General features: G+C 39.6%; 1 protein-coding gene across 8 annotated transcripts in view; it reads right to left on the bottom strand.

The window, feature by feature from the left end:
- Positions 1–12925, bottom strand: part of KCNIP4 (potassium voltage-gated channel interacting protein 4) — a 1168224-nt gene that overhangs the window by 207139 nt on the left and 948160 nt on the right. Inside the window, exon 1 of one of the 8 annotated variants that reach the window (XM_031664099.1) lies at positions 6238–9202. The exons of 6 other annotated variants lie outside the window; for them this stretch is intronic. In XM_031664099.1, the coding sequence (XP_031519959.1) occupies positions 6238–6349 (112 nt within the window). In that variant the 5' untranslated portion in view covers positions 6350–9202. Of the gene's footprint in view, positions 1–6237; positions 9203–12925 lie in introns of those variants that run through there. One more of the 8 variants, XM_003898537.5, reaches the window with a different exon arrangement.

Raw genomic sequence — 12925 nt, 5'->3', positions numbered from 1 at the left:
TACCAGCTACCCAATCACAGCATGACTCTGGCTTCTTGACAGCTTCCTGTCCAGGCCAATGTCTTGCTCCCTTAAACCTTCTCCAAAGGCACCAAAATGAGCTCAAACCCTGTAATAAATCCTAACACTCTCTGAGACATTCCACCTTTCTCTGCAGTGTGTATTCTCTCTTTCTGCAATGAATAATAAAAGAAAATTATTCAACCACAGGTGTGTTTCCTGATGATTTTTGACTGGCGGGCATTCCCCTTCCACTCCCCTGACTGCCCACTTAAAATTATAGCTCTCCTCTTCCAGATTGGATGAGGCACAAGTTACCAAAGTAAGTAAAAATAATTAGAACTGGAAAATAATAGTCCCCAAACTAATCAGTATCAAGCACATTGCCAGGTCCAAGCAGAAACTTGGTATTTTAAATAAATTTTTAGTGCCAATCTGATTACAAAAATGAGTTCAGGAAACTGCCTGTCTTTTAAAAATCTAGTTCAAATTTCTGCTTTTAATTTCTAGTCTGTACCTGTCAAAGTTTTGGATCTCTCAAGTCTTGAGATTTAAAATGTTACCATCTTTATGCAGCCTTCGCCAGAATTTTCTAGATGGCTCTTCTTTTTCAGTTTTCTAAAGGCCTTACTCCCTCTCACAATACTTTTTCATCTTGGATTAGTTACTCATGAGCTGTTTGGCCTCTAACCAATTTGGAAATTTCTCGAAGGCAGTAAAACACCTGACCATCCTCCCTTCCCTTCCACACAGTAATACATATTTGTTATATTTTAGCAATAAATCTAAACGTTTTTCCAGTTACAGAATTGAAAGTGTTGCTTTTCCAGCAAACCAGAGTTCCTATAAGCTGGGATTCTGCAGCTCATTGTTGGTTATCTTAATTGAAATTATCTCCCTGGCTCAGGAGTTCTAACAAACAGATGTGTTTGCTGTGCAGGTATCTTCACTTTGCGAGGGGATTTTGATGTGAAATGTTACTAACAGAAAAAATATGTATAACAAAAATCTTAACGAATCAATAGTTTTAGGCTACTTTGGAAACCTGAAAATGGTACTGGAAGTTATTTATTATGTGGGATAAGCAGATGTGTACTGGCACTATTCCTGTATGGAGGCAAATGGCGTTCAGGCCATAATTTTCTTCAGTAACTTCTATATACCAAGCACTGTGCTAAACAGCAAGGATAATTGTACAATTAAGGAGAACGAGTAAAACTGTCAACTCCTCTCCTACTTTTTATTGTTGTTCCAGGAATTTCACATGGTGTATCATGGCCCTGTCCTTGTACATGGTGTTACCTCACCCAGTGTTTTACATATAGTACTTGCATAAGCACCATTCTTACATATCAATCTTATACACTTCTCTTCATCCATAAAAACCAGGATTAGAGGTCACCTCCACCATGGAGTCATCTCTGATTGCTTTCATCTCCTCCACTTGGACTTAATTACCTTACATTCTTCTTGGATTTTCTTGTACTGGTCTATCTACCATGATGTATTATATTTTATTTGTTAGTATTCTTTTTCTTCCTATGCAAATGAGAGTTTCTTGAAGGCAGCAACTATCTTTAATTGATCTCTATATTCTAGAGCCTAGCCTAGTGCCTGACATACTGTAGACAATCAATAAATATTTATTAAATGCAAGCCATATGATAACAAATGGCAAAGTACTGATAATTATTGAAGCTAGATAATGAATATATGACAATTCATTACACTATTTTCTATACCTTGTTTTAGGTGTAAAATTTTTCAAAATAAAAAGTTTACAATAATTGAAGACCTTGTAAGACAGCAGATAAATCTATCTAAAGTTTTAAGTTCCTTCCACTATACCTATAGTTATGATCTCTGCATACTCCACATTTCTTTCTTTTCTCATAAAAAAAGATATTTAATAAAGCCAAACAAAGTGGCTCTGAAATAAAGTAGAAATATATTGTTTCCAAAGAGCTGCATGTCATGGATATCATATTAAATAAGAACTTCTGGAAAAACTGGAAATGAACAGTTCTCGCCAAGTATTTTATTGAGGAGGGAATTCTGTGGATTTTTGTCCTTCTAATCTCCCATCTGAATTGCTACAAAAGCATAACTAGTATCTCCGCTTCCACCTTCTTACCTCTGAACTCATCTTCACCTACTCCCAGGTTGACCGACCTAAAACATGGATCTGTACCACTTGCTCCCTGAAAGTTGAAGTCTTTGAGTCAATGGCTCTTCAATGGCTAGGCAATAAGTCTGCACTTCTAGTGTTGAACCCCAAGTAACTTATCCAGCCACATATTTTATTTTAATGTTCTTAGACCCATGTGCTACGAGCCATACTCAATTCACTGTCCTAATCCATGCAAGCCACCCATTGTCTGCGCCTAGAGTCACAGCTCAATTTCTTTGCTCAGCCTGGAATCTTCTTCCTGGATTTTCCAATTTGGGAAACGTTTCTCTCACTCCAAGGTCCTGTACAACTAGTTTTTCTTCTCCATTAAACCTTCCCTGGAGTCCTTTCCAGAATGAACCTTTCTACCTGTGCTTCTACCGGCCATGGCTTGGGCCTATGCCCAGCATTATTTCCTGTTGTCTTGTTTAGTAAGTAGTCTCCTTTACTAGAATGGAAGTTTGTTGAGGGCACTTCAATGTTCATCTCACACTTTCCCACCCTCTCAGTCAATACCCAACAGGGTACCCTGCACACATTAGAATTCAATATGACAAGATCACAAGCTAAAGTATGAAATGATGCGCTTAATCTCATGAGTGTTCTTTCTCCTTCCCCTTACTAATGAGTGAATACGTGCAAAATTTCAAATCCCCATAATAAAATCACATTGGTTATTTTGATCTTCTTTACAAATTGCTTTTGAGTCTTAAGTCGTGAATTTCAATTAAAACTTTTTTAAAAAAATAAGACCATCAAAATTGGAAACCAAAACAAGGAATTGTTTCCCTTAACCCTTTTCTATGTCTAATTCTAGTCAACATTAGAGATGAAAATATTAAGGCAATACTGCTTTATCTCAACATTAATATGGACTCTCTCATTCAAATCAACTCAGAAGTACTTTCTAATGTATTATATAGAAAATCACACTGGAGAAAATATTCCATGATGGTACCATTGATGTATCACCGCTTCCTGAGGACAGCATGTAAGCTCAATGCTGCCTAAAAGAAGCTCAAACTTCTACTCTGGGCCTTTTCACCTGCACTTCTCCACCATAAAAAAGAGGCTAATTATCTGGCCTCTTGTGGGTTATATTTTCTAGGTGATGTAATCTTAATGAAGAATTTAGCAATTTGCATTGGGATAACCCTGTCAGCCTTTATTATTTGCAGCTAGAAAGCATGAAGGTTCTGATAATCTAATTTTTTATGGCGGTTTGCACTTTAGCTGCAATTTTTTCTTAATCCTTTACTTGGCTACTGATCAAAGAGTCCAGGTTCTGTTTCTGCTTAGACAATGTCATAGTCTAAAGAAACAGGCAGGAGGCCTAGGATAGAGGTGTCATCTTCTCACTGGACTTCATCCTTGGACTCTGCTTGAACTGGACATTCATCATGATTGAATGTAAGTCACATTTGGTCAAAATTCAGTGCAGATCGTAGAGGTTTGCAAGGGGCTGGGGAGACAGCTTGGCTTGCTTTTGTCCTAATCTTGCCTCTAATTTATGACAAAAGTCAGCAGTCTGGCTTAGCTCATTTATATCCCATGCTTGGGTCCCATTCCTGGATTGAGGTCAAAACCTTGTAGAAATTATATGCCCATTATGTGATTTTCTTTTAAATGCATCTGCCACAAATATTTCACATGATATTAACAGTCAATTCAGGAAAAGGCTCAAGAATTCCAGAAACTTCCCATGTGCATTTTCATTTATTCCTTTTCCCAACATTAAGGAAGATGTATAAAAGTATGTTGCAGTAGGAAAAGCACTGTATAGGATTCAGTAGTCTTTATTTTTTGAACCTGCTTCTGCTCCCAGTGACATTTGCCTTATGACGAGTCAGTTAACCTCACTGGATTGTAGTTGTCTCCTATGCAAAATAAGAGTTGGCCCAGACTAATATTTCCTAACATGTATTTCAGAGGAAAAAGGGACTCGCTCAACAAGTATATGCGGGTCTTCCCTCATGTATGGGGATAACCTGCATCCTTGTGGTTCAGCATGATCGTGGATTCTATATGGAATCAAAACTTTCTCCAGCTTACTGAACATTTCACATAATATCTAAAAATATTTATGTATATCTCTATGTGTATGTGTGTGTGTGTAGATATAGAAATATATATTCAGATATGGATAGGAATATGATTTAGATATCTCTCCCAAGGAAGACATTTCAGATCAACTCAAAATTTCTGTGATTCTATTTGGGGGAGTCAGGTTTACAATTCTAATTTTCATTTTGTTGAAACTCAAATTTGAAGTTTGAATCTGTAGACCTTCAACTTTAAGTGATATGAAACAGACCTTGAAGAATAAAAGCTGAATCGTTGCCAGGGACCTTACACTTGGGACTTTTGATTTTAAATTTCTACATTATTAACATTGACAATATAAGAACTATGTGCTATCCTCATAGCACTGTGAAAGTTGACTTCCTCAATACATTCGTGGGGGTTGTCCTTTAGCACCCAGCTCTGAAACTAAGCTCCAGTACAATGCACTAAAGTTGGGGACTATGGCTCAACTAAGCCCAGAGAACAAAAACGTGGTGACAAAATAAAATAGAAGCAAAGTATTCCAATCATAGAAATTGAAATTACTTGTACTGTATTAAGACACTAGCATTTAGTGCATTGAGGCAGAAATCACAAGAGAATGGACAATTGTGTAACATTGGAGAAGCCTGCTTATGCATTATTTTCCTTCAGGGGTTAAATAAAATTACTGTGAAATATAAGAAAAGGAAAAAGAACTAAATTCTGAGGTTTTAATACCATTACAGTATTATTTGTATTGTGTCAAAGCAGAACTGATTGAGAACACTTTAAAGAAGATATGATGATTATAAGAGAATGTATGTTCTTATATTGTCTAAACAGTTTGAATCTAATGAACCTACTTTGCAGAATAAAAGGCCTTTCTGAAGATAAGATACATTGACCATTATTAACATATTGACAGAAACAACCTGTATACCGGATGTGCTTTGGGATGATGTCATCATAGCTATCAGGTCTTAGCTCCTATAGTTAGAAAGATTACAGAAAGCATAGGCAAGTTTAAATATTTCCCTCTCCCCACATTAAACACAATGTGAGAGGTAAATATTCATAACTTGGCAATAAAAGATCATATCCATATCTGGAAGAAATATTAGTAAGTATCTCAGGGACGCCATTCTTTCACTTAGGAAGAGAGAAAGGCTTGCATGTAGAATTGATATCAAATGATTTAGGTTTAAATGATTCAAAGGGTATTATTTTAGTAAAAGCATTATTTTATAAAAAAAAGTGTGTGTGTGTGTTTGATACATACATATACATTCAAATAGTTAAAGCAAAGTTAATCAACTTTTTAAAACTCTCCAATCTTTGAATAACAAAATTCATTTTGGACAGCAAGAGTAAAATTTATGTTAGATGGATCTAATTTTTATTGATAGCAACAGTCCTGCCTCGTGTGTATGAGTGCCCACTCAGGAGACACATGAGCAATGAGACTCACTGGGGAATGCAAATGAAACACTTGCAAATCAAGTGTTCCGAGCACATTTTTGCTGAGCACCCATTAACTCAATTTCATAGCAAAAGCCCTCCCATTTTATATCATAATAACCCACCCGGGTTCACCCTCACACCTCCTAACTAATGAGGCACACACAGATATTCTCTTCACAAATCAAGATACTCTTTCATAGGATGAAATCACTAATGACATTAAGGCGTGGTAGCCAACATGAACTTGACAACCAAATACCAACCCGTATTATCACCCCATAGGAGTCCTAACTTCCCACCTTAGAAAAATATTTAACCCACAAAATGCTAAACCCAAGTAGCTTTCAAATAGAAAGATAATGGTACAATATCCTTTCCCTTCTAATATAAAATATCTGGATAAACCAAAATGAACTGTCCAGTCACTAGATGCTCTATGCCAAACATGCATATTTTAAAACTTTTACTTTGAGTATTAAGCCCTCTTAACTTCTGCAGCATCTATATCTACTTCTAAACCAGACCTGCCCAACAGCACAGACTGGGAGCGACCACTTTACCTTCCGAAAAATCAATCAGTCCCAGCAAATGAAGCAGCTTCAGAGATGCACATATAATCACAACAATACCCACTGTTTGCAGTCCTTCGGACTCCCACTCCAGAGTCAACATCCTCTGAGCTGGCAGAGCATCCCAGCCTCCAGACCCCTTTGGAGTGGAGGGAGTTAATTACAGAATCGTAGCAACGTCAGGCTTGGAACAAAGACTTGCAAGGGGAAAAAAGTGAGCAGTTCCTCGCAGCTGCACCCTGCAAAGCCGGCGGTCCCCCGGGGTGAGGACAGACCTGGACTAAAGTCCAGCCTCTCATGCTGATCCTGGCATTTGGCTGGCGGGGCTCCCCCCGCAACCACAGCGCACGGACCTCTCCACTCTACGCTGCAGCCAGCGGGCGAGTAATTCGACTTCAGAGCTGCAAGGGAAACGTCTGTCGGAGAACTGGAGACTTTGCCGTGTCCGTGGCGAGAAGGGACACTCCTAAAAAACTTGCCCAGGAGAGCACCGCGCGCTTGCCTCGCTGAGGATGCGAGGCTGGGCAGATCTGCGCGCTAGTTTGCTGCCTGGGAAGCTTGCGAATGGCCCCTTTTTGCCAAAGCTGTTGCTCTCTCTTCCTAGAGCCTCCTCTGGGAGACAGCTCAGCCCCCTCTCTGAATGCTAGGAAATAATCAGTTCTGGTGGCTGGTGCCTACAGGTCCTTTCTGAAAGCCCCCGTGGAAGTCTATAAGCAGCTTTTCCAGGGAGAAAAGTGCAGGAGCAAAGCTCCGTGATTCAATGACTTTGTTAAAGGAGAACACCTGAGCCTCCGCCGCCACGCCACTCCTTGTTCTGGTCTCTGCTATCACAGTGAGGTGCATTATCAGGGAGATTGATTTAGTCCTTATATTATATTTACAAACATGGACGGAGGGCGTGGCGGAGCAGTACCCAGTAACAACTAAGATGTTCATAACTGCCCCTTGGAAGATGGGCACCACCATCGTCCTTTAAAGTCTGGCCTCAGTCTCTCTCAAAGCAAAGTTTCACAAACTTCCCTGATGATAAAAACAACCTGGGCTTGTTTGTTAAAACCACGCTCATCAGAGGAGCCTGGAGTGTGTGTTATTAAGTAAGAAGGCCAGGTGACTCCTATCAACTGGGAAGTGTGGACAGCACCGTCGCAAAGATGCCATCACGTGTGCTAGTCCAAACCACTCCAAACAGACCCTGTGCTGTGCCAGGACCACACTGGCTGAATCACTTTGTTGGTTATCTCCACTCTGCTGAAGCCCAACCTAAAAATGGAGGTGAAGAGAATCAACAGGGACCCTGTATGTGAACTGGAAATATAAGGGTTTGTGAGTAATATCTCAGACCCCCAGGGACATGTGCAAGTTCTGCTTCTTTCTCCCTATGTGATCTTGTGCAAGACACTTAACCATTCTAATAACAGGTCCTATTCTATGATGTCAAGATCATAATACTTCATTTAAAGTTCTCTGTTTAAAGGGAATTATGGGAATAAAATGTGATCACAGTAATAGTTACCATGTACTAAATAAGCATTTACTATGTGCTCATCAATATTGTAGTGACTTTTCAAAAATTAACTTATCCCTACATCTGTACGTGGTAGATAAGTTAATCTACCACAAAAGTAGCAGATTATAAGTTAATTCTAATAATTTTAACTTTGCAGATGGGGAAAATAAAGCATGAAGAGGTTAACTAACTTGCCAAGCAGTGGACATAGTGACTGGAAGGCAACACGCTTTCATTCAGTCAGTCATTCATTAGCATTTATTAAGCTGCTATGATGAACTAAAAATGGTACGTGAATGATCAAATGATGAATATTGCTCAGCTCTGCTTTTGGGAGCTTATAGTTTAATGGGGAGGCAGGCATGAAGTAAAATGTGACCAATAAATGCACCAACACTCGGATAGACGCCTGCGCAGTACAGTGGGAACACGAGGAGGGAAAGTCAACTCTATTTGGGAAAGGGTATGGTGGTATGAGGAAGGAGACTTTATAGAGGCAGTAACCGTCCATAATGGTAACTTGAATCATTACTATAGTATACCATGCTCAAGTTTTGAGGTTGGTAGACCTGGGTACAATCCTAGCCTTGCCCTTGCTTGCTCCATGACCTTGGAGAATCCGCTCCATCTCTGAATCTCAGTTTTAAACGGGAATGCCCCCTTCTCATGGTTGATGTAAGAATTAACTAAGTCTGTGGGGAGTTGAGCCCAGTCCCTGGGGTCCCCTGCCCAGCATATGGTAGTTGTGGGGTGATGATGGAAGTTCCAACTCTTTAGAGGCTCTGCAAGGTCTGCTTGGATGAAACGACTCTGCTCTTCCCTGGTCCTGTCACCCCCGCTCCCAGGTCTAGTTCCAGTGTTTTTCCCATGAAGACCTGCTGATCGTCTCAACCCACAGGGTGGTTTCTTTCCCTTGAGTCCTAGAAATACGCTGGTCCTGCCAAAGGTGCTTTTCATTTTGAATAATATATTTATGAGAGATATCCTTGTATCCATCTGCCCAATCACCCATCCATCCAAACATTTTCTTCTCAGTTATGCTGGCAAGCCTGTGGAGGGGAAGCAGGTTTTAGTAATTAGTGGGAAAAAAAATATTTTAGGTAACCATTTTCTGAAATTTCCTCCAACGTTTAGCTACAGAAAGTCCAAAGTTAAAAAAAAAAATTACAGAAATTAATGAGGTCAAGTTAAATGTAACCATGTCTTTCAATCCTGCATCATACCATATTGTAGTTGAAAACAACTAAAGTGCTGAGAGGGGGTCACATAGTTAGAAACCCCAGAATTCAATCATTGCTTTGTCTGGCTTCCAAATTCATGCTTTTCCTTTTATTTCTATCAGCAGATTTCAGCAAATATTTGCCAATTGATCTCTTGGTTTAGAGAGTTGGTAAAATATTTTAAAATTGCCGCATCTCGGCCGGGCGCAGTGGCTCAAGCCTGTAATCCCAGCACTTTGGGAGGCCGAGGCGGGCGGATCACGAGGTCAGGAGATCGAGACCATCCTGGCTAACACAGTGAAACCCCGTCTCTACTAAAAATACAAAAAATTAGCCGGGCGTAGTGGCAGGTGCCTGTAGTCCCAGCTACTCGGGAGGCTGAGGCAGGAAGATGGTAAGAACCCGGGAGGTGGAGCTTGCCGTGAGCATAGATCATGCCACTGCAGTCCAGCCTGGGGGACAGAACGAGACTTTGTCTCAAAAAAAAAAAAATGACACATTGTAACATTGCCACATCTTTTCCAGGAATGAAATTCCTATCCTTTTTGAAATTCACATAAAGTCCCATGAATATGATTTTGTTGGTTTCAGATAGAATTTCCCTTCAGGACAACAGCATTCTCTACTTAGAATCTGCCAGCTGATTGGAGGTCCAGCCCTTTCCTATCTGCATTAGTTACATTTACCACATGCTTTCTGAGCTCTGTCAGCTGTGGCTACCCGATCCAATCTGCTGGCTCCCAAGTATGCGGGGACTCTTTCACATGCACCCCCAGCTGTGAGATTTTGTAAGGCGACAGCACCATAAGAGGAGTTTCATGCTTCGTCTGAAAAGTCTAGGGAAGCAGGGGACCTCTGGGGAACGATGTTTATCTAGGGCCACTCAGGGAAAGAAGAGTTGCCTGCATAGCGCTTTGGGAGGCTGTGGTGGGAGGATACTTGAGCTCAGGAGTTTGAGACCAGCCTGGGGAACACAGTGAGACTCTACCTCTATTTTTAATATTTAAAAATTTAAAAAAGTAACTCCAGATCATGGCTCAATCATTTCATTGCAGTAATTTACTAGCTCCAACCCAGTTTGTCATATTAAAACACGCTGGCTTCCTCCCTCATTTACATGCTCACCCCTTTCTTTACATTGTAATGAGTGTCCAGTAGAGGTCTGTCTTTCATACCAAAGGAAGGGAATACCAAAGGTACACTAGTGGCTTTTACCCATTGATTCTAAGCCAGGCACTGTATTATGTAGTTTACATGTATAAATTAATCAATAGGTCACCCCAAATCAATAGGTTAGGTGTTATTATCACTATTTCAAAGAAGAATAAAAAAAAAACTAAGGTGCATTGGGATTCATTTATTTTCATGAAATTACATTCAACAAGGGACATAACCAGGACTTATACCTGATTTACTCCAAAAATAGTAGCTACCAACATTTATGGAGAATCTTTAAGTGTCAGGTACTACTCTAAAATTTTTACAGAGATTAACTAATTTAATCCTTTTATAGTTCCCTGAAATAATTTGGTTTCAAGGAGAAAATTCAGGCTTTAAAAGGTTAAGTCCCTTGCCCGAAGCCTGATAGATGGCACTTGGTAGAACTGAGATTTGAATGTGGGTATACTTGGTACCAGGTTCTGCCTACTTTATCATTCACCGCTTGACTGTCAGCATCCTCTGCACCATGTTGCATGGGGCTCTTTAACTGGATAAGAGAGTTCCAAAGGAAAATATTGACAGAAACTCTTAGAGAAGTAAAAACTCACTCCAAGGAGGCATGTCCAAATCAATTGACCAGTCTGTTAAAGAGACAGGGTCAGTAGACTTACATTTCCTTGCCCCAATCCACTGTGATCCTTTAAATAATCTCAAATTTAAAGGATTATTTAAATCCTTTAATGATTTATCTAAATGATTTATCTAAAACCTGAAATTGATCATTTTTCCTTCTTTGTTATAGCTTCAGTTTGAAATTTCACCAGGCGATAGTCTCGGTTAAGAAATGTTCCTCATACTGTTTGTTGACATTATAATAAATGCAAAAATAAGTGTAGCAAGATTGAGGAAAAACGTTAAAATTAGATATATTTACAATCTACCTGTTCTCTCTTCAAATGCATAGAATTACAATGCATATAGAAACAAGTTAAGTCAAATTTAAATGTAAGATGATTAACCTATGAAGGGAATCAGAAAATGTTACTCCAAAATACATCACTTTGGCATAAGGGTTATTTTCAATTGAATGCAACTGAAATAGGAGACTCAGGAAAAACTCTCTACCTTCCCCCCTTTCTGCCTCAAGGCAGGAGATAGATATGTAAATTTCTCTTTGTAAAGTATTCCCTTCTGCTCTCCTGTATGAGAAGGATGAAACAACTATAATCACTGGGCAGAAAGTTGGCACCAGTGGGTTTTGTATAAGAAACCTTATAAATAAGCCTTATATTCCATTAATTTCCCCCGTATATTTTTCTTTCCACAATTTACCACCCTAGAAGCCCAAATCCTTTTCTCTTTGTCTTGTCACTTCACAATTTATCACCCTTGTTAGGATGATTATATAATCCCCCAATGCTAAGCACCCCTTTGAGTTACTCTTCGTTGAGTTCTCACATGTGAATGTGCACTGCACATGTACATAAACTCTATTATCTATTTTTCCCGTCAATCTGTCCTTTGTCAGTTTAATTTACAGGGTCCAACTACTAAACCTAAGAAGGAAGCAGAGAAAGTTTTTTTCACCCCTATATCCATATTTGTACAATCTTTTAGAAATCATTTAAAGATAAAATACTATTTTTTTTAAATTTACAAATGCATAAAAAGGAGGTATAAAGAGCAGAGTTGGCTTATTCAAGGTCGGGGACTTGGAAGTGGACACAGGTGGCTTTGAATCCTCTAGCTTTTCATAATCCTTGACTTCCTTAGGACAGAAAAATCAGGATGATACGCTGAAAAGTTAAAAAGAAGTAAAGCTCTAGAAGGAAAACGTATTCTCTCAGTCAATAGGAGCTAAGAGAAGCAAGCCAACAGGATAGTTGGCATCATCTGGAAGGTTGCATTGAAGAGAGAAACCTAATCTAGGTCATTGAAAATGAGTTTGGAGAGGAGAAGTGACTTTCCCAGGAACATAAATGGGCACACAAAAAGACAGCATTGGCCAGGCACCGTGGTTCACGCCTGTAATCCTAGCACTTTGGGAAGTTGAGGTAGGTAGATTGCTCGAGCTCACAAGTTCAAGACCAGCCTGGGCAACATGGAAAAACCCTATCTCTACAAAAATTACAAAAATTAGCTGGGCGTGGTGACATGGGCCTGTAGTTTCAATTACTTGGGGAGCTGAGGTGGGAGGATTGCTTGAACCCAAGAGGCAGAGGCTGCCTGTGACACTGCACTCCAGCTTGGGCAACAGAATGAGACCGTGTCTCAAAAACAAAACAAAAACAAAACAAGAGACAGCATTCACAGGGTGGTAAAGCCAAATTGAGACCTCCAAGTCAGGAGAGAAAAATGAGATTAGATAGTTGGTGAAAGATGCCACTTAACATCAGGACTTGATGGGGCAAGTAACAAAGACAAGGTCGGTGTATGACCCTTCAAGTCTCTTCACATTGTAAGATTTTCTCACCAAAATGATGAAAGTTATTCACCCTCAGGCACCCTCTACTCTACCCTCCACATCACCTCCACATTAAAGTATATCAAGCCTTTCTATTTTGGGGTTTCTCAATTACTTTGAAAATTCCTAAATGTTCTCCAGATGAACTTTCTGCTCAAACATGATCAGACTCAAGTGGTTTCACTTAGCTGAAGGCTCATTCTGAAAGGTTAGTAAATGTGTCTTGAATGGACTTCTTTAAAATATGTATATGGATATCCATTAAACTATTAAGCACTGCAGTCTTCTGTTTTGAATGCCCTATTGAATCCACAAGGTCGACTGGAT

The sequence above is a fragment of the Papio anubis genome, chromosome 3 (genome assembly GCF_008728515.1).
Source record: "Papio anubis isolate 15944 chromosome 3, Panubis1.0, whole genome shotgun sequence".
Taxonomy (NCBI): domain Eukaryota; kingdom Metazoa; phylum Chordata; class Mammalia; order Primates; family Cercopithecidae; genus Papio; species Papio anubis.
This window is presented reverse-complemented; position numbering and strand designations above follow the sequence as displayed.